The 20,057-nt window shown below is 40.1% G+C and overlaps 1 protein-coding gene across 6 annotated transcripts in view; it reads left to right on the top strand.

The window, feature by feature from the left end:
* TBC1D22B (TBC1 domain family member 22B) overlaps positions 1-20,057 on the top strand; it is a 99,896-nt gene that overhangs the window by 6,748 nt on the left and 73,091 nt on the right. For all 6 annotated transcript variants that reach the window (XR_012126420.1, XM_073225224.1, XM_037004466.2 and 3 more), the window contains exons 2-5: positions 5,971-6,027; positions 15,463-15,770; positions 18,078-18,257; positions 18,775-18,845. Coding sequence is in view for 5 of the 6 variants with exons in the window: in XM_073225224.1 (XP_073081325.1) it covers positions 5,971-6,027; positions 15,463-15,770; positions 18,078-18,257; positions 18,775-18,845 (616 nt within the window). In the remaining variant the exon portion in view is untranslated. The remainder of the gene's footprint in view (positions 1-5,970; positions 6,028-15,462; positions 15,771-18,077; positions 18,258-18,774; positions 18,846-20,057) is intronic.

The following is a 20,057-nucleotide window of genomic DNA, read 5'->3' as shown; positions in this document are numbered from 1 at the left end:
AGAAAAGCAAGATGTAGAACAATATGTACAGTATGCTGTCTTTTAGGTACAGTTTTAAAGCAAAAATAATTGTATGTTGTTTGTGGATACATGAGTTTGTGTAAAAGTATAAAAACAGATGGGAAGGATTTCATACCCAATTCAAGATGTGGTTATCTTTTTGGGAGAAAGGGGAGTGGGGCTAAGGGCTGCATTTGAGACTTCAGTATTTCTAATGTTTTATTTTCTTAAAAAAAAATGGGACAAATGTTAACATTTGTTAAATCAGAGTGATGGGTTTATGGATGTTTTTCCTGTGTACTTTTCTTTGTGCTTGAAAATGTGAAGTAAGTGATTTTTACACTTGTGTAGAGCATACATTTTAAAAATTTTGTGTTGGAGAGATCAGCTAGCCATAAAACTAAAGAATATTTAAAGCAGAATTGAAGATTTAGAGTCAAAATAAGTCTTATATACAGTGTGATGCCATTTATATAAAAGTTTTAGAAACATGCAAGACAATACTATCTACTGTTTAGGGACACATACATGGGAAATGAAAATGTAAAAACAAAAATGAGGGTAAAAAATGTCAGATTCAATAAAATGGCTTCCTAGGAAGCAGGGGAGGGGTGTGCTGGGGTTTTAACTCCATAATGTTTTATTACTTATGTAGGCACTAAGCGCCTGGCTGGTTGTGTATTATATTATGTTCTAAATCTAGTGGGTTTTTTTTTTTCGGTATTTTTTTTTAAAGCCATGTAAGCCCAGGTTTATGTATTTTCGGAAATCAGATAAGGTGTGGGTTCGTGGATGCTAGGGGAGGGCCGGAGAAAGTCTCGTGGTGGGGTGGTGTAGAATTTGAAGGGAGTGTTTCAGGATCAATGTGATTTTGAAAAAGGAGTAGGGAGAAGAGTCTGATTTAGCAATAAGGTGTGTTTGGAAGGCATAGTGGAGACTTGCCTGCTCTAGAACTGAGTTTGGGTTTGGGAGAAGGGGGAGCGGTACTGGCTGGTGGGTGACATGTAAGTGCAGGGAAGTCGAGCATGATCACCAGACTCTTCAGTCTGTCTTCACTTGGTCACTGTGACCATCTTGATTTCTCTTCCTTTTCTAACTTCTTGCCTCTCCCTTTTGAGATTCAATAAACTGATTAATTACACAAAGTTTCAGGTACACATTCATCACGGTTTATTCAAGAATATGTTAACAAATTCAGTTTGGACACTGATACCTTTGCTGATGAAACCCATTGCTTATCTGACCTTTCTGGCTGAGCCAGCACATTGGGCAGACAACTTTAAAAATAGTCTATCATGATTTTAAGGTCCCTTTCCTGAATAGTAATTGATGGCCATTGGCCCTTCAGCCAGTTCAATTAGGATTGCTTTATTTATTTATTATTTTATTTATTTATTTTTGTGTTACACCTGTGGTTTCAGACGACAGAAAAAAAGTGAACTTTATGATCAATATTTACATACAGAAATTTAGTTTGTTAGATTTATAAAGTTTTAATTTATAAGTTATTTTTAGTAACTGAATATCTGGAGGTTTTTTTGCTTTTCTTGATTAGCCTTTTTTTAAAATTGAAGTATCATTGATGTACAATCTTATATTGGTTTAAAGTATATAACACAGTGGTTCAGCAGTTCCCCGTATTATTAAATCCTTACTCCCCACTAGGGCAGTTACTATCTATCAACATAGGAAGATGTTACAGAACCATTAGGATTGCTTTTTTTCTTCATGGATTACTGGCAGTTGGTACTACTCTAAAGGACCAAGTCTAAGGATCCTCCTCTATTTCCTGCCATCACCTAACCTAACCAGCCCGTTGAGATCTTCCTGCAGTTTATCCTTTGATCTTTATATTTTACTATAAAGAGGCTTGTGGATTTGGAAAGTTCAAGTGTATTTATCTTAGAGCATTTGCAAATGTTAAAATACAAATCGATGGCCCTTTTGGTTTTTGTTTGTGTTTTAATTTTTGTTTTGTCTAAGCCTTCTCACTGTAAGCCAAACTTCCCCATTATTCTTTTATCTCTCTTATTTTCTCTCTCTCCTTTTCCTCTGACTAGGAAACTCTGTAAGCACTGTCACCTGGTATTGTAATGGTTAGTAGCATATGTAATGGTCTATTTATAGATTACTTAATAACCTTCCAGAGAAGTTTAGGGAATAGAGATTCTTAGAGCTAAAAAGTTCGGGCCTGTATCCATACAGATAGTAAGTACATAAGAACATTCCCTCTAGAATCTTAGTAGAAGTCAATGTGAAAATGATTGAACTGGCTACATTTTTATTTAAAAGCAACAACTTTAGGATCACTTATGTATGTCAAACAAGGTACTTTGTAAACTTTTCTATTTTCTCAGTGTTGGATAAGGAATAAATTACAAAAAATGGGAGGAAGGAAGGAAATCAACATTTCTTGGGCACAGAGTGTGTGCATAGTTGCAATCTAAGGTTTGCAAATCCACCTTACTACCTGCTAGTATTACTGCCTGTCAGGAACTGTGCAAAAGGGCTTTTTACATGCTATTGCATTTAAACTTCCCAACCCTCTTAAGATTTTTAATTGATTTTTTAAAAAGGTAAAAGAGGAAAACTCAGTCTCTTTTTAGCCAGGTCCTGCAGTCATCCAGCCCCTTCCAAACCACTGCTGCTGGTGCCTGGCGTATTCTTTCTGAGGCCCTCCGTAAATACATAGACCTAATCATGTGTAAATATGTGGCTGTGTTTTTATTTTAAAGATTTTTACAAAATGGTGGCATACAAATATGTATACACTTCTACATCATTTTTTAGTTAATGTTTTAGAGTTTGTTTCATGTCAGTGGCTATAGAACTGCTTCATTCTTTTTAACAGATATACTGTAATTTATTTAACCATTCCCCTGTTGATAATAATCGTTTTTCTTCTGTAGATAAGTTCAAGCCCTTTTATATTTGCTGGAATGATTGATATGTGTGATCTTGGTTCTAATTTTGATATTTTCTTTTTAAAAATCTTTCTCTATAAGGACTATACTTGCTTTGGGAAGTGATTGTGCACATATATATTCTGATTATTGGGAAGATTTATCTTTTTACTCTAGTGATTGTGTTTATAAATATAACATCATATCACATTTCTTCAGACAATATCTATTAACTCCCTACCATGAACAATTGTGAAATTAGTTGTTCTTTTTCTGTTGCCTTTTTCCACCTGTAGTTGATTAGATTATTTTTCTTAGTTTTATTTTAAAACATATTTAAGCCCCTGTTAGTTGAGCTATCAGCCTTAAATATCTTTTGAGTCTAGTCAGTAAAAGATGAGGAGCTCAGTGTACTTAATTTGTCCTCTTTTTACTCTGCCCCATTTTAGTATTTGCCAGTTAACATTATTTTTATGTTCTTTTCTACAACCATAGGCCTCAAATTTAATACTGAGTCAAGGTTAAGTCAGTTAAATGCACTTTACCCATCCGTTTGCTATAGTTTCTCCATTTATCTCATTGTTAATTGTTTTTCCTTTAATAGTTTCTTTAGGAAGAAGTCAGGGAAGCTATGTTCCCTGAGTTCTTTCATGTTGAAACATGTTTTTCTGTCACCTTTGTACTTGAACAATAGTTTGGCTTAATATATTCTCAGGTCCCTCTCTTTATTTTTTAAATTGTCAACTGTTACAGAAAAATACATGGAACAATTCTGTGGTATGATTACTTGATGAATTATCATGAAGTGACCACCCCAGAAGCCCCCTTGTATCTGTTCTTTACCACACCTCCCTCCTTCCTCCCCCAGATAACTACATCCTTTTATGTTAATCACTCCCTGCTTTCTTTACAACATTACTACTATGGATGCATCCATAAGTAAGAGAAATCATTTTTGCCAGTTTTTGAAGTGTACATTAAGAGAATCATACAGTATTCATTTCATCCTTTGCTTGTTTTGTTCAACATGGCATTTCTAAGATGCAATCACATTATTACTTGCCGCCCTACTTCACATATTTATGTTGCTGTAAAGTATTCTGTTATACAAACATATTATAGTTTATTTCTCTGTTGATGGATACTTGAATATTTCTAGTCTGGGACCAAAGGGAACCATAATGCTATAAATAGTTTTATATGTCTCCTGATACACATAGGTATATATTTCTCTTAAGATATATATTTGGAAAAAAACATAGGCAAAAATCTCTTGGACATAAACATGAGTGATTTCTTCACGAACATATCTCCCCGGGCAAGGGAAACAAAAGCAAAAATGAGCAAGTGGGATTATGTCAAGCTGAAAAGCTTCTGTACAGCAAAGGACACCTTCAATAGAACAAAAAGGCATCCTACAGTATGGGAGAATATATTCATAAATGACAGATCCAATAAAGGGCTGACATCAAAATATATAAAGAGCTCACGCACATCAACAAACAAGAAGCAAATAATCCAATTAAAAAATGGGCAGAGGAGCTGAACAGACAGTTCTCCATAGAAGAAATACAGACAGCCAACAGACACATGAAAAGATGTTCCACATCACTAGTCATCAGAGAAATGCAAATTAAAACCACAATGAGATATCACCTCACACCAGTAAGGATCTCTACCATCCAAAAGACAAACAACAACAAATGTTGGTGAGGTTGTGGAGAAAGGGGGAACCCTCCTACACTGCTGGTGGGATGTAAACTAGTTCAACCATTGTGGAAAGCAGTATGGAGGTTCCTCAAAAAACTAAAAATAGGAATACCATTTGATCCAGGAATTCCACTCCTAGGAATTTACCCTAAGAATACAGCAGCACAGTTTGAAAAAGACAGATGCACCCCTATGTTTATCACTGCACTATTTACAATAGCCAAGATATGGAAGCAACCTAGGTGTTCATCAGTAGATGAATGGATAAAGAAGATGTGGTACATATACACAATGGAATATTATTCAGCCATAAGAAGAAAACAGATCCTACCATTTGCAACAACATGGATGGAGCTAGAGGGTATTATGCTCAGTGAAATAAGCCAGGGGGAGAAAGACAAGTACCAAATGATTTCACTCATATGTGGAATATAAGAACAAAGCAAAAGCTGAAGGAACAAAACAGCAGCAAATTCACAGAACCCAAGAATGGACTAACAGTTACCAAAGGGAAAGGTACTGGGGAGGATGGGTGGAAAGGGAGTGATGGGAGGAGGAAGAAAGGGGCCATTATGATTAGCATGTATAATGTCTGGGGGAGGCACAGGGAGGGCTGTGCAACACAGAGAAGACAAGTAGTGATTTTACAGCATCTTACGCTGATGGACAGTGACTGTAATAGGGTTTGTTGGGGGGACTTGGTGAAGGGGAGAGTCTAGTAAACATAATGTTGCTCATGTAATTGTAGATTAATGATACCAAAATAAAAAGATACATATGTGGGAGTGAAAATACTGGGTCTTAGGGTATGTATATTTCGTTCTCCTGAATAAGGCCAAATTGTTTCTTTGAAGTGGGTTGTATTACTTCATACCCCCACGACTCAGTGTGTAAGAGTCCCTTGAGTCCCTCTCCCCTTGATATGTTGGTGTCACTTCACTGTCTTTTAGCCCAAGCAATCCTTTGAGGTAGGTGGTATTCCTGTTTTACAGATGAGAAAACAGGGGTGAAGTGGTCAAGTAATTTAGTGCAAATTTGCAGAGGTGGTAGATGCCAGAACTCTGCATCTGGCATTGGAACTCTGCTCTGTCCACCTCTCCGCACATTGTCTTTCCAGGCTGATTTTTTCACAGGTAAGACTTCCCGATAATCAGGTATGTAAGGCACAGACTGAAACCTCACCTGGGAAATGAGCATTTGCAAAGACTTTTTTTTTAAAAAGAATAGCCTGCTACCCTTTGGCTTGGATATGTGTGTTCCTAGAGGTAACCTGTTTCTCAAAAGTCCTTTCCAATTCCACCCAACCAACATATTTAGTTTCCTGACACTTTGATTCTTCCTTTTTTCTCACTTTTAGCATCCAACCTGTGTATGGAGCGCAGCACCCTCCTCTGGACCCTCGGCTCACCAAAAAGTAAGTCAAGATATTTTTCCTTTCATGCATGTACTTCTACCAAAACCCTTAACCCTACTTTGTTGAAATGACAGCTTCCACTTTGACCTTTTCTAGCTTTTCTCCTGCTCTATTTTGGATGAGAAGATGAGCAGTCTTCTTACCTCTAACCAGTCCATACTTAGTGGGAAATTAATTCACATCAAAGTCTTTTTTCCTATACTGGAAGCTGGTGATACGTAAGGCTTGGTACTGGGTTCTCTGTTCTGATGTAAAGGTCTTTACTGATGAAGTATAGTCCTGAAATTGGATGATTTATGACCTTTTTCTAGCAGGAGATCTGGTTTCCTGGGCTCATTGCTTCTGAGAATGTGTAGGTCTGCCACCTTTCCCTCATTTATACTATGAGAACTAAGGCAAAGAGAATGTAACTGTAGGGCTGGCATCCCTCAGGTCCTCTTGCTCTTTGACACGTGCAAGGACACCAAGCCATAAAACCTCCCTAGAGGCTATTCCTCTAGTAAAATTCTAATTATCTTCAAACACAACAGAATCCCTAGTTAAATCCAAGATGTGTGCGTGTGTAAACATACCCCCAATTATCACCTTGTCACACCTTTCTCTCATGGGCCTCGCTCAGCCACAGTGAACTTAAATGAGGAGATGGGTCGTCGTCCCAGATATTCTAAGAACTTTGGCCTCTGTCTTTTGGCATGCTTAATCTTAGAGACTTACTTATCGGAGAGCTGTAGCTGGGAGCGAAAGCTGAATGATTTGAGCAGTACAAGAGATACAGGTTCTCCTGCGAGGACCTGTGTAATAATACCCACATTTTCTTCCTCCATAGTCAGTGGGGAAGTGAAGATAATATACTTTAAAGTATTTTGAATAACTAGAAAAGTGCTATTATTATCAATATTTTAATTTTTTTAATGACTTAGCTGAATGTGTGGTGAACTTTCAGTAATTCTACCAAGTCTTTCTTTTTGAGATCTGGCCAGTATGTAGAAGGTACACGGTCCTCTGAATTACTATGGAAGCATGAGTGCTGTTGTTTGAAATGTACAATTTTCATATCAGAAACCACTGGAGTGTAAGCTCTTTGAGGGCAGGGACTATGTTTGGTTTGCCACTGTACCTTTAGTACCTAGAACAGCATGTGAGAATTTATGGAATGAAGTGAAATCATGGCATTTAAACAATGGGCTTTTCTTCAGTGTTTCTTAGCTTGTTCTTTTTATTAGCTCATAAGGAGAGCATCTTTTCTGTGACATTTGTGGGATGTAAGTAGAATGAATACTACTGTTCCCTGGTTTTACCAGTAATTGGCTCTCTGGTCTGTTGGCTGGTATAGTAGATGCTGTTGGTCACCTGCTTAACAGTCCTCCCTGCCCCTACTTCTTCCTTACTCAAGAACCATAATTGTATTCAGCTATTGAGCAGGTGATAATGTCTTTAGGAGGTATCTGTGTCGGTTTAAGCCAGTAATTCCTTGGTAATCCCAGTAACTGGTCTACGATGGGCTCATCTCATTGGTTCTGGCCAATGAGATAAGAAAGAAAGTCTTTGGAGGGGTGGTTCTTGGAAAGATTTTCTTTTTTTGATCAGAGAGCAGTCATTTTGTGAAGAAAGCCTCTTTTTGCCTCCACTCACATTTCCTGCTTTTAAATGTGGTAGTGTGAAAAGAAGATGCTGAAAGCTATGGCAGCTAACTCGTAACCTGAGGGAAAGGCCAACAGAATTGCAGAGATGCCAGCCCAGTGCCCTGACGTCATGGGCTTTACAGTTTAAGCATCATAGTTGGGCATTCTGTTCCTTGTAGCCATTTCTGTTCACAGCCAAGATTTGCTGATTGGTAATAGATGCATTCCAGCATTTTTTATAATGGCCTTTGATGAACATGTGGTTAACATGAATCTGTCTGTCCACCTATCCATAAGGCCCTGGGTGTATTGTCCTATTTTATGTTTAGGTCAGAGTCACCATACCTTGTCTTCACCTGTCATCAACTGAATTTTCCCCGATTCTCTATTTAGGACAGGTCTTGAGGAATATCACCATCTTCCAAACTGCCAAGATAAACTCTATATACTCTTGTTTTCCCACTTATTAATTATATAAAACCATGAGTGTTTTCGCTGCTGACTCAGCAGAGTTGCAATCATATTTTAAATAGAAGTAATCACTTGGCTCTATAATTTGGGAGGAATATAATTGTCCCTGAATAAATTGCTTCCCCTTTTCATGCACATGGTGTTTGTTATTAGTACTCTGTAACATGGACATCTAGGTCTGCAGTGGACCATTTTACTATTCCAGATTGTTACAATAAAGCATTGATCGCCCTTACTTTAGTGTCTTTGTTGGGACATTTTTATTACTTTCCTTGCTACATAATTGTTCCACTTCAGACCGCCGTTAATTACTGGGTGGTTAATCCCCATCACAGCAGAGACCTTTACATTGGGTTTTCAATCATCTAAACTGCACGAGCACTGTAAGTTGTTCCCTATCCGTATATATTGACTTCAATTTGGCAAATTATTACCATTAGTGATAATATTGCCTGCAATAATTTTTATAGCTTGGTTTTAATTTTAAAACTAGTCTTACTGCAGAGTGGCCCAGTTGGCTGCTTGATGGTATGACAGGCTTCTAAATTAATTTTTTTCTGAATTGTTGCTGAAGTGTGATAGGCCCTAGTTCTCAGTTATAAAGCTAGTTCACATAACTAGTCATTGAGATGACTGGATTTATTTGAATGTTACTAAGTTCCCCCACTTGCTTCATGTCTTTTACCAGTGTTAGACATTGTTTTTCTAAATAAATTTGTGTCGCATTTCTGTTAAGTGAACTGCCGCATCAGTAAAACTGTAGTAGTAATAAAATTACAGAATGATTGAGCTTTTGTTTCCTAATCAGTATAACCTGTAGCCACTCTTTTCAAAATATCCTTAGGCGTTTGTGTTATCATTTAACAAGTTAGCATTCATCAAACATCTCAGTTTCTGTCAAATATGCCATTAATTATGCTTTTATGCATTTCTAGTGTCACCTGCACTTCTTGAACCCCTCTTTACCACTTAGCTCCATGATCTTGGGCAAATTACTTAACCTATCTGAGCTGTGGTTTCCTTAGCTATGACGTAGAAATAACAAGACTGACTTCACAGAGTTGTAAGGGTTAAATGAGGTGTCCGTGAAGTGCTTTTGAAGTGGAATTTGGCATACAGTTGTAAGGAGGTATGGTGAAGGTACTATCAGAGGCCAGTGTGGTTGTAACTTTGATGTAGTCTGTTTAAATAATCTTGGCTAAACATCAAGCCACACTGTGGCATTATACCTTTTTGGTTATACATTAGTTGCGAACATGTTAAAATGAGGTGGCTTATAAACCAGAGGTTTATGAACTAACTAGAATCACCTGGATTGATTTATTACTGTGACCACTGGGGTCAAAAGGGAAGAGAGACATTGGTCCTCTAAGGACCACATCCCTAGATGTGTCTTCTTCCTGTTCTGGCTACTTACATACACAGCCTGTTCCATGTAGCTAGGAAATTATTCCTACACGGTGAAGGAGTTAGGACTATCAGCTGTGCACACTTGGAGAAATTATAGCTTGGTTTATGAGCTGTTTGCTTGGCAACTCCTCTTCCCAGGCTGCAGATCCTTCTAGTCCTCAACCCTCTTCTTTTTAGCCAGTTTTTGTAGGTAAGTAGACCTGGATTTGAGCCCAGACTTTGCTGCCTGCTCATGACCTCAGTGAGCCTCAGTTTTCCCATCCATCAATTGGAATAATAATAGTAGTACCTCATAGGTTTATTTTTGAGCATTAATTTAAAGAAAGGGTGTGTATAAATATTAGCATAAAGCCTGGCACTTAATGAACAACCAATAAATAAATGTGTTAACTATAATGTATGTATGAGTTTATATTGCCTCCTCTGGAGAAAACAAAATTAATAAACATGGAAAAGCTTCAAAGCCTTAAATCTTCCATCACAGTTACTGGTCTATAGATTTTTCTGCCTTCTCTCTATGGTAACCCAGGTGCCTTTTCACTCTCCCTCTCTTCTGTGTGTGGCTGTTACCAACCTTCTTCTTCCCTGAGCCTCCCACCCCTCTAAGTAATTCTGTCCCCTTTCTCCATGAAGGCCTTGTTCCTCAAGACAGCATGCTGTTTAACTGGCTGGTTGAGTTTTGGGTATTGTAGGGTAGGTGTCCCTAAAATAATTTCCCACAGCCTGAAACAGTTTACTTTTTTGAGTCTTATGTCTTTCTGTCACAGGGAATGGCAGCCTTTCCTCCCTTCTCTCCTCTTCATTGTGTTAGAATACGTCCTTCCCCTTCCTATTTGCAAAAGTCTCCATTTGGGTAAATTCCAATTCTTAATCTAACTCACTTATATTGCAGCTTTATCTCCTTAAAAAATGATGAAATTACTTTAAATACATTAAAAGGTATAAAGAAAAATATAAGCGACACTCATGTACCCACAACTCTACTGATTTACCTTCATTAGTATAAGAAGCTCAGCATCTGGTAGAACCTGACATTCAGCATGGCCCATCTCTTAGTGTGGTATTTTAATCCAATCCAGGGGATGCATATGCTTCACCCAATGTTAGACTGACAGTATGCAGTCAGTTCTCTGACCTGAGTTAAAATTCAGCTTCTTGATTGGATGGTTTATTTAAATAATTATCAAAATATCAAGAGGATGTTTAGGAAGCATCAACCAGAAAAAAATAGTTGTTAACCTTGAGATCCAAAGTACTCCCTGTCACTCTGTTGGATTCATGTTGTGCAATCTTGAGGTACATGTAACTTCCAAGGAGAAAACCGGTAATGAAAACCATGTACTCCTATGCAGTATTTTATTGATAACAGACCTTTCTTTCACATCTGCCTCTTTGTTCTTCACACTCTGAGGTGTGTAGTTCAGGTAGTGGATCCTGGATCCACTTTCACAGAGGAGAAGCAGTCAGAGTGATGAGTCTAGAATGTGCAGCCTCAGCAGGTCTGCAGAGGAGTAATTTGCCTCTTCTGGCTCATGGATGGATTTTTTTTTTTAATTTAAATGTAGTCGATATACAATATTGTATCAGTTTCAGGTGGACAACATAGTGATTTGGCAGTTACCTACATTACTAAATTGTCACTCCAGTAAGTGTAGTTTCTGTCAACATACAAAGATATTACAATATTATTGACTATATTCCCTATGCTGTACTTTCAGCCCCATGACTAGTTTTATAATTGGGATTTTGTGCCTCTTTATCCCCTTCAGCTGTTTCACAGCCCTTCCCCTCCCCAGCTTGGTAACCACCAGTCTTCTCTGTGCATGACTGGATTTTTTTTTTTTCACAACTTGAAAAAACATTAATTTTTGTCTAGCTTTATTATAAGAATACACTATATAATATAAAAATAAAATACGTGTTTATCAACCATTGATGTTATCAGTAAGGCTTCTTTCTGGTTAATAGGCTATTACTAAAGTTTTGGGGGAGTCAAAAGTTATATGGGGATTTTTGACTGTATCGGGGGGGGGGAGTCAGCACCCCTAACCCCCACATTGTCCAAGGGTCAACTGTATACATAAAACTGTCCTTTTTGCTAGAACACGTATAAACAAAAAGATATACCCTAAACATGTCAGAATGATTTAAGGTGGGCAGGAGAGGGAATGGGGGGGGTGAAAGGTTAAAAAACTTATTAAATGATCTAATCTTTTAAAATCTGATGTAATTGGGGGATTAGGCCTGATGTTTTGGGGGATTCATTCTTTGAAAGGTTTCTTCTATGAAAAGGGTTTTTTTTTGAGATTGGAGGTTGTCACCCAAGGCCCTATGGCCAATCTGGCCCACTTCTTATTTTTGTAAGTTGACTTTTACTGGAATACAACCTTGCCTGTTCATTGTATGTTGTCTGTGGTTGTTTTTATGCTACAATGGCAGAGTTAAGTAGTAGCAACTACTCAAATGGTCCTTAAAGCTCTAAGTAATTGACTATCTAGCCAGTCACAGAAAACGTTTACTGACCCCTGCTTTAGATTTCCCATTTCTTCTGGAGTCAGTTTTGATGCTAACTTGTTAATTTCTTCTTTTTAAAAATTAATCCCTTTTTCCTGTGATAACTTTTCTCTTTCCTTGTCTCACGGTCAGTAATTTGTAGAATGTGTTTGTTTGCTGTTTTCTTGTGCGTGAATGGATTTTTGGTAGCAGATATTTGCACTGTGTTGCCTGTTTTATTTTCTATGACTTGGGCTCTTGTTCATTTCTGATTGTTCATTCAGTACGTTTGGAAGGTTTATACTTAGTTTGGAGATTGATGAAAGCCAACAAAACAACCTTTTCCACTGATAAATAAAAATAATCTGCTGATTGTAGGAAATATGAATAATTCAGAGAAGTATAAAAATGAAATGTCACCTATAATTCCACCGGCCAGAGATAAGCACTGTTAATATAATGATGTGTTTTCCTCTTGGTCTTTTCTGTGCATATACTTTTTTTTTTAAAGGTATCATTGATATACACTCTTATGAAGGTTTCACAAGAAAAACAATGTGATTGTTACATTCACCCTTATTATTGAGTCCCCCCCACCCCATTGCAGTCACTGTCCATCAGTGTAGTAAGATGTATACTTTTTAAAAAACAGAGATCATAAAAATATATAAAATCTTCATTCTGATTTTCACTTTGTTAAGATCCTTTTCTAGTTGTTATTAAATAGCCTTCAAGTATAATTTTCTATCTGGCAGCTGAACCATAATTTCTTTTGTCATTTCCAATTTCTAGATGCTTATGGTATTTTCAGTTTTTAACTGAAATAAGTAACATCATTATAAACCATTTTATGTCATCTTTATTTGGCTCCTCAATTATTTTCTTAGGGTCAGAGATTATGAACTTAATTTTAAGGCCCATGTTGATTATGTTGCCAGATTGTTTTCCAGACATTGTACAACCTGTACCCTCCACCTGCTGTATTATAGAGCTGGTCTCATTAAGCCTTGGGCAACACCTCCATGTTAACACTTGACGAGAATACACATCTGTAAATCTTTGCTAATTTAGTGGGTGGCAAGTGGTATCTTATTTCCATCACATTTGAATTGCTGCACCTTGTAATACTGTCTTCTCTCTCATAGTTTGTGTGATATATTTTCCTTTACTGTGAGGTGAGTGAAAAAAAATTCCTCAGTGATAATCTTACTCCTTTTTGGTGCTAATAATAGGGACATTGCTATGAGCAGTATGAGTTATCAGATTGTATTTATCAATGTTGTATCAAAATAACTATTGGACTTCTCTAGGGAGATAGGATGGGTTTTTGGACCACCTGCATCTATCCAAAAGGAAGAAACATTGCTTAGAAATGGGGGAACTGCAGCATTTCTGGCAGAGCCTTTTAAAAAATTTTTCACTCTAAAGTTGCCCTGCCTGGCTGGGGGAAACATTGAGGCATTTTAATAATGTTTTTACCCCACTGCATTCCTGCCCCCAGGTGTAATCTTACACAAGGCTATATCCTCTCTTTCACTGTTTGGGGTGTGAGGGATGCTACTTTCAACTGCATTAGAAATTTCCCAGCCACATAGTCCCCTGGAACCAGAATAAGGGCCCCCAGACCTTAAGGATGTGACGTAAAGAGGAAAAATTCAAGAAAGTGGGAATGGTCTGTGTGACTCTTGGGACTAGGCTCTCTTTTCTCATGAGTTAAGCTAGTGTTTCCCAAACTTCAGCCACATACCAGCTTCACAGTTTTTTGCCATATTCTGTACTATTATTTACTAAGTACACTTAAAAAAAATAAGCTCATTTTATTTATTCAGTTAGATCTATTTTTAAAAATAAACTTTATTGAAATAAGCCAGGCAGAGAAAGACAAGTACCACATGATTTCACTCATATGTGGAGTATAAGAACAAAGAAAAACTGAAGGAACAAAACAGCAGCAGAATCACAGAACCCAATAATGGACTAACGGTTACCAAAGGGAAAGGGACTGGGGAGGATGGATGGGAAGGGAGGGATAAGGGTGGGAAAAAAGAAAGGGGGCCTTATGATTAGCATGTTTAATGTGGGGGGGGGCATAGGGAGGGATGTGCAACACAGAGAAGTAGTGATTCTACAGCATCTTACTACGCTGATGGACAGTGACTGTAATGGGGTATGTGGGGGGGACTTGGTGAAGGGGGGACTCTAGTAAATATAATGTTCTTCATGTAATTATAGATTAATAATAACAAAATAAATTAAAAATAAATAAATAAATAAACTTTATCACTTCTATAAATGGAAAGCCAACATTGTTTGCCAAAAATAGAAAGTATCCTTAAAAATAAACACAGTGAGTGCAAAGCAGAGAGGTGGAGGAGGGAGAATTTTAAACTACAGGACATGAACCATATCCTAAAGTAACTTAAATCCTGGTTGTGAAAAGGCTAGAATTTAATATATAAAAAGGTAATCCTACAAAGCAATATATGACAAGTGCAAAATAAATGGTACAAATGAGAAATGTTATCTTTATATATATGAGATTGGTTGCAAAACATATTGAAAAAAATGAATGAAAGGAGGAAATATGGACTTTTAAATTCTGAAGAAAATAATAAACACAGTGAAAAACAAAACAACCTTACTAATTAACTTCTAAACCAGATCCTGTTGCTTGAAAATATGTCAATCTTGAGGCTGCCCTCATTTTGTTAAAAGATAGTCTTAAAGACAGATTAGCACCAAACTGAGACTGTCTCCACAAGGCTAGCAGAAGGCCTTCAACAGAGTAGAAAAGGAACAACATGTTCATTTTGGAACTCAGTGGTGAGTGCTGCATATGGACTGCCTAAAATTATCTCTTGTTCTCCCAGTCGATTATGTCCTAAGGAATAGGTGATGTCGCCGTAACAGATGAACTCTGAAATTTCAGTGGATTGTTGACACAACAAAGGTTTATTTCTTGCTCATGCTTCATGTCTGGAGTCGGGTGGGAGTGGAGGGCAGGCTGTGCTCCATCTATTCACTCTTATCCAGGCTGAGGGAGGTGCCAAGACCCGGAGCCTCACATTGCCACCAGAGAGGAAAGCTTATCAAGAACTCACACCTGTTCTTTTATACTTTGGCTTAGAAGGCATTACCTAACTTCTCTCCTCAGACCATTGGTCCAGACTAGTCATATGATCTCATCTAAGTGCAGAGGGGCTGGGAAATATAATGGAGCACATGGAATATTTGGTGACGTTGCTGTCTTTGTTACATCTGTCTCTGCACCATAGGGCTGGTCTAGTTGCATCTAGATGAGGAATGGATACGGCTGTGTTTCATTTGAAGATGCTAGTGATTGTGGCTGAGCTAGTTTGTAATAGTATTAGTACTAAGCAAGTGAAGGTGGTCAGCTGTGTCAGACCATTCCTTAGTAATGGTGTCTCCTTTCTTAAAGCTTCATTAAAGAACGATCAAAAGTCAACGCAGTTCCTCTAAAGAATAAGAAGGCCTCCAGTTTTCATGAGTTTGCCCGGAACACCAGTGATGCTTGGGACATTGGTGATGATGAAGAAGAGGACTTTTCCTCCCCTTCTTTCCAAACTCTGAACTCAAAAGTTGCTTTGGCAACTGCAGCCCAAGTCCTGGAAAACCACAGCAAGCTGAGGGTGAAACCAGAACGGTCCCAGTCAGCAACATCCGACGTCCCTGCCAGCTACAAGGTCATAAAGTCCAGCAGTGATGCCCAGCTGTCCAGAAATTCCAGTGAGTTCCTCCTGTTCCCCTCCATAGCCTCAGTCTTTTCAGCAGAGTGCATTTCAAATAAGAACACTTCCTTTGGATGATAAATAAGCAAGCCCAAGCCTGTGCTAGGACATCAGTGAGCCTAGGCTGTGCTTGCTCCTCCCACCTTATGGCTGCCTGGCCCTGGGCCTGGGGCTTCACTTGCTGGCACGCATTATCCCCTGCCATTCTCTTCTTCCCTTCTCTGTGGTGGGGTCCAAAACTTCTGTGGTTCGTTTGCTTCACATAGCTTACGTCTGGTCAAGTTAAAGAATAGGAACCCAGTGTATTAAAAGTTGGTACTGGCTGAATTTCACAAACACTTGGTACTGTTGGTTGGCCTCCTCCACTCTGGGGAACAGCCTCTAGTGTAAGGCCATCTTTTTCCTATTTCTGAGGGACGGAGCAACATGTGCCTGAGGGCCTGTGGCACAGCTCCCTGCCCATCAGGTTCAGTTGGCGGGAGGAGACACCCCTTCTGTTTCTTTTCAGGAAACTGGCTTCAGTAACTGGTTGAAGTGATGGTGGTTTTAACAGATGTTTGAAGGCTCTCCATGTACTCTTTTAACTATCCATTGCTGCATTTTATGTTGCCATTTTATGGGAGCCAGTTATTCTGTGCTGGAGAGGAAAGTGCCATCATTCTAGGGAAAGTTAAAGCAGCTGACTGGTCGAGGGTGAAAAGGAAGCAGGAGAATGTCAGAGCCCTGGAGTGTGTCCTGGCTCATATTCTAAGAGAACTTCTTTTACAGTTTCAGACTAAGCATGTGGTCATGAAATTAGGCTACAAGGCCTTTAAAATCATTTCACAGTCACTTTCCACCGCTAATTCAGACCTCAGCTTGACCTTTCAGTGCTATGTCCTGAGAGGCATTTAGTGTTGATTGACTGAGGGGCCCTGGCTACAGACTATGAAAAGTGTCCACCCACTGTGGTTGAGGATCTCAGTGTGAGGGTCCCAGTGTGAGGAAGATCCCCACCATGATCCCTAATCAGCTGCCCTTGTGCAGCCAGGACCACCCAGAACATTCCCTCTCTGAGGTTCCCTCCTGCGAGCATCTGTCTGTTAACCACTGATACCAGAGGTACATAGTGGTCTCAGCTCTGCAGGTTGCGGTCTGCATTTTCTAGGCCCCATGTTACACTAGGCATCCTGCTGAGCACCCTGTGGCAGTCATTCCCATAAACCTAGATATGCTGGTTGATTAGCATTCGCCACTTAATCCTTGCTGTGATTACTATTTTTAAGGCCAGGGTAGGTAAACAATGTGAAACAGCACAAAAGGACAGTCAGAACTAACACCGAGTTTGCAGTAGTAAAATAAGGGTTTTGGGGTTAGACCTAAGGTGGCATCTCATCTCTTCTTACTGATTACTTAACCTCTCAGAGCTGCAGTTTCCTCATCTGTAAAATACTAATAAATTCCTACTGTATGTTGTAAAGATCAAATGAGAGATCATATGTAAATTTGAACCAGCACAATGCCTTATACATAGTAAGTGCTCAATAAATATAAGTGCTATACTGCTCATTTCTCCTACTTAACCATCTAGTTTAGAAATGTTTAGAACTAGACATAGAGGTCAGCTTGAGTCTTTGTTCCTGTTACTTCAGTCATATCCTGGCAGAATTAAAGCTTGTTCATTTTGGCAGGAAGTCTGGAGCACAGAGGATCTGCAAGAAGTCCCAAAGCAGGGTTGCCTTCGGCCAGAGCTTCATGCCTGGTGCACAGGGCACATTGGTGGGTGAAGACCAGGTTAGAATTGTGCCAGGGATATTGATTTCCTCAGGCCTTGGGTCAGCTGGGTGGGCCTGGGGCATCAAGAAAGCACTACCTTCTTCTATTGCAGTGTGTTTTACTATGCCATTGTTTCTTACAGCCCTGGGATGTGGAAATGGAAGGCAAACACTACCTTAGACTATGTTGCCCCCAAACTCACTATTAAGCACCAAGAAAAGTTCAGGTTGGGTTAGAAAGAAAACATTGCATTTCCCTCTCGAGTTGCCAAAAGAATTCTCAAAAGTTACTACAGCATCTGGAGTCTCTGTGAGCACATAAGGTGCCTTGGTATGTATGATAAAAGCACAGTCCTTCCTCTGGGAAGATGAGTGGAGCACAGCTGGGGTTCCATCCCCTGGCTGCCCTAAGCGGGGCACCTTCAGGTGGTGCCCGAGCTGCACAGCCAGGTCTCTGGCAGACAGACCAGCACTGAGCAGTCAGGCTGAGGGTCCGGCGGCATCATCTCTCTACACACAGCCTGCGGTCCTTGTCTTCCAAATTATCTCAGGTGATACATGCCTGAGGAACCCACTCCACAAACAGCAGTCACTCCCTCTCCGACCCATCATCCCCCTGGTTGCCCGGATCTCAGACCAGAATGCCTCTGGGGCACCCCCGATGACTGTCCGGGAGAAAACCCGCCTAGAAAAATTCCGTCAGCTTCTCTCCAGCCACAACACTGACTTAGGTAAGTTCCCATGAGCCCCAGGCAAGGTAAGACCACTTGGTGACTGGGATTCTCAGAGACCTGGAAGCTATTGCTCTTTATTCTTCCTTCTTTTACTTTTCCAGCATCTCCTGATCTGGTGCCCATTGCAGTGACATGCAGGAATTAAGTCAGAAGTATGTTACCAGAAATTAGGAACCAAATTCGGTGGGACTGAATTCTGTGGCCTGTAGACCATAGTGCTACTATTCTGGCTTTGGTCTCCCCTACCTCAAGGCAATTCTTACTGAAAGCCACACCACTGAGCTTTCCTTCCCTCTGACTCTAATCTCTGAGCTGACTGGGTCACGGCTGCAAAGCCATGTCTTTGGTACTGTGCTGCTCAGGGCTGTTGTTTGGGATTTTTTCCCCTGCTTGTTGGTAGCTGGTGGTGGTGGCAGCCTTACTTGAATGGTGGGAAGCATCAGGCAGTGCTGGCTGCTTGTTTTAGGGTATTTCTGGGAAGAGCTAATCCCCCAAAGCTGTTATCTGTTTGCAGATGAACTGAGGAAGTGCAGCTGGCCCGGGGTTCCCAGAGAGGTTCGACCTGTAACCTGGAGACTTCTGTCGGTGAGTTCTCCCCACTCTGTCGGTGAGTTCTCCCCACTCTGTAGAAAAGCGTGAGCCTCACACTGCACTTCTTCCCTGAGGAGGTTAGTCTGGGCACGTCAGTAGTACTCCATAGACTTCTCCAGTCCTACTGGGTATGACAGCTCTGTGGGACAGTAGTCTTACTTCTGTGCATAAAGAAACACATTCTTGAGAGTTATCTGCACACATAGAAGAGCACAAACATGTTCCTGTAGTCACAGCTTCACTTTTTCAACAGCAAGGAGAAAGAATATAGGATGATCCCAACTTTTGTGTGGGAAAGCTCCCATATTCCCTGTGCCTCACTCCTTTTTCAGTAGGAATAACTAAAGTGGTTGAAACCCACTTTGCAACTGTGAGGAGTTGATAAACAGGTCTCCCTCGGAAGGCGGCTTCAGCCCTTTTATCAAGTGCGGGAGCATCATGCCAGCCACTACAATAGGAGTACTTGGGTTTCCTGAGCCTGTAAAATGCATTCATTCTTCTAGTAAGGAACTGTTGAAGGCCTACTGTTTGCCAGGCATAGTGCCAGGTGCTGAATACATAAGGTGCCTTGGTATGTATAATAAAACCACAGCTCTCCCTCTGGGCAGATGAGTGGAGCACAGCTGGGGTTCCATCCCCTGGCTGCCCTCAGCAGGGAACAGGAGATACAAGAATTGAGAGGGATCTAGACCAGGGATAAGAATGGAAATTGGCCTGGAGCTTTGGCTAAGAGAGGGCTGCTGGCAGCAGTTCTGTGTCTGGGGTTGTAGCTGCTATGACACAGATTCCATTCAGCTTTCTAAGCTAGTAATTCTGAATATTACAGTAGAAAAGAATGTGTAGCTGGCGCAAACTTACATGGCACACGGCTGAGATGTACTGTGGAGGCGACTGTATCCCTATGATTTTCAGAAGGGTTGCCTTGCACACATGCAGCCCTTGGGGACCCTGACTTGGATCCAGTTCTCTCCCACCGACCTACATTCACTCTTGTAGTGTGCCAGCTCTGGAGCACTCACCAGCAGCGTGAGCTCCAAGCGCATCCCAGGCCACGGGAGTACCAACCTGGGAATGCTGGCCTTGCTTCATCTGCCCACATGTGGATCTTACTGACTGGGGAGAGGGCATACATGGGGTGACCAGAGCCCAAAAGCGATCACCCTTGTCCTATTGGCAGTTTTCCTTCTGTCCGTTTGAAAGTTTCCA

The sequence above is a fragment of the Manis javanica genome, chromosome 16 (assembly GCF_040802235.1).
Source record: "Manis javanica isolate MJ-LG chromosome 16, MJ_LKY, whole genome shotgun sequence".
Lineage (NCBI taxonomy): Eukaryota > Metazoa > Chordata > Mammalia > Pholidota > Manidae > Manis > Manis javanica.
Note: the sequence above shows the minus strand (reverse complement) of the source record. Positions and strands in the feature narration are given on the sequence as shown.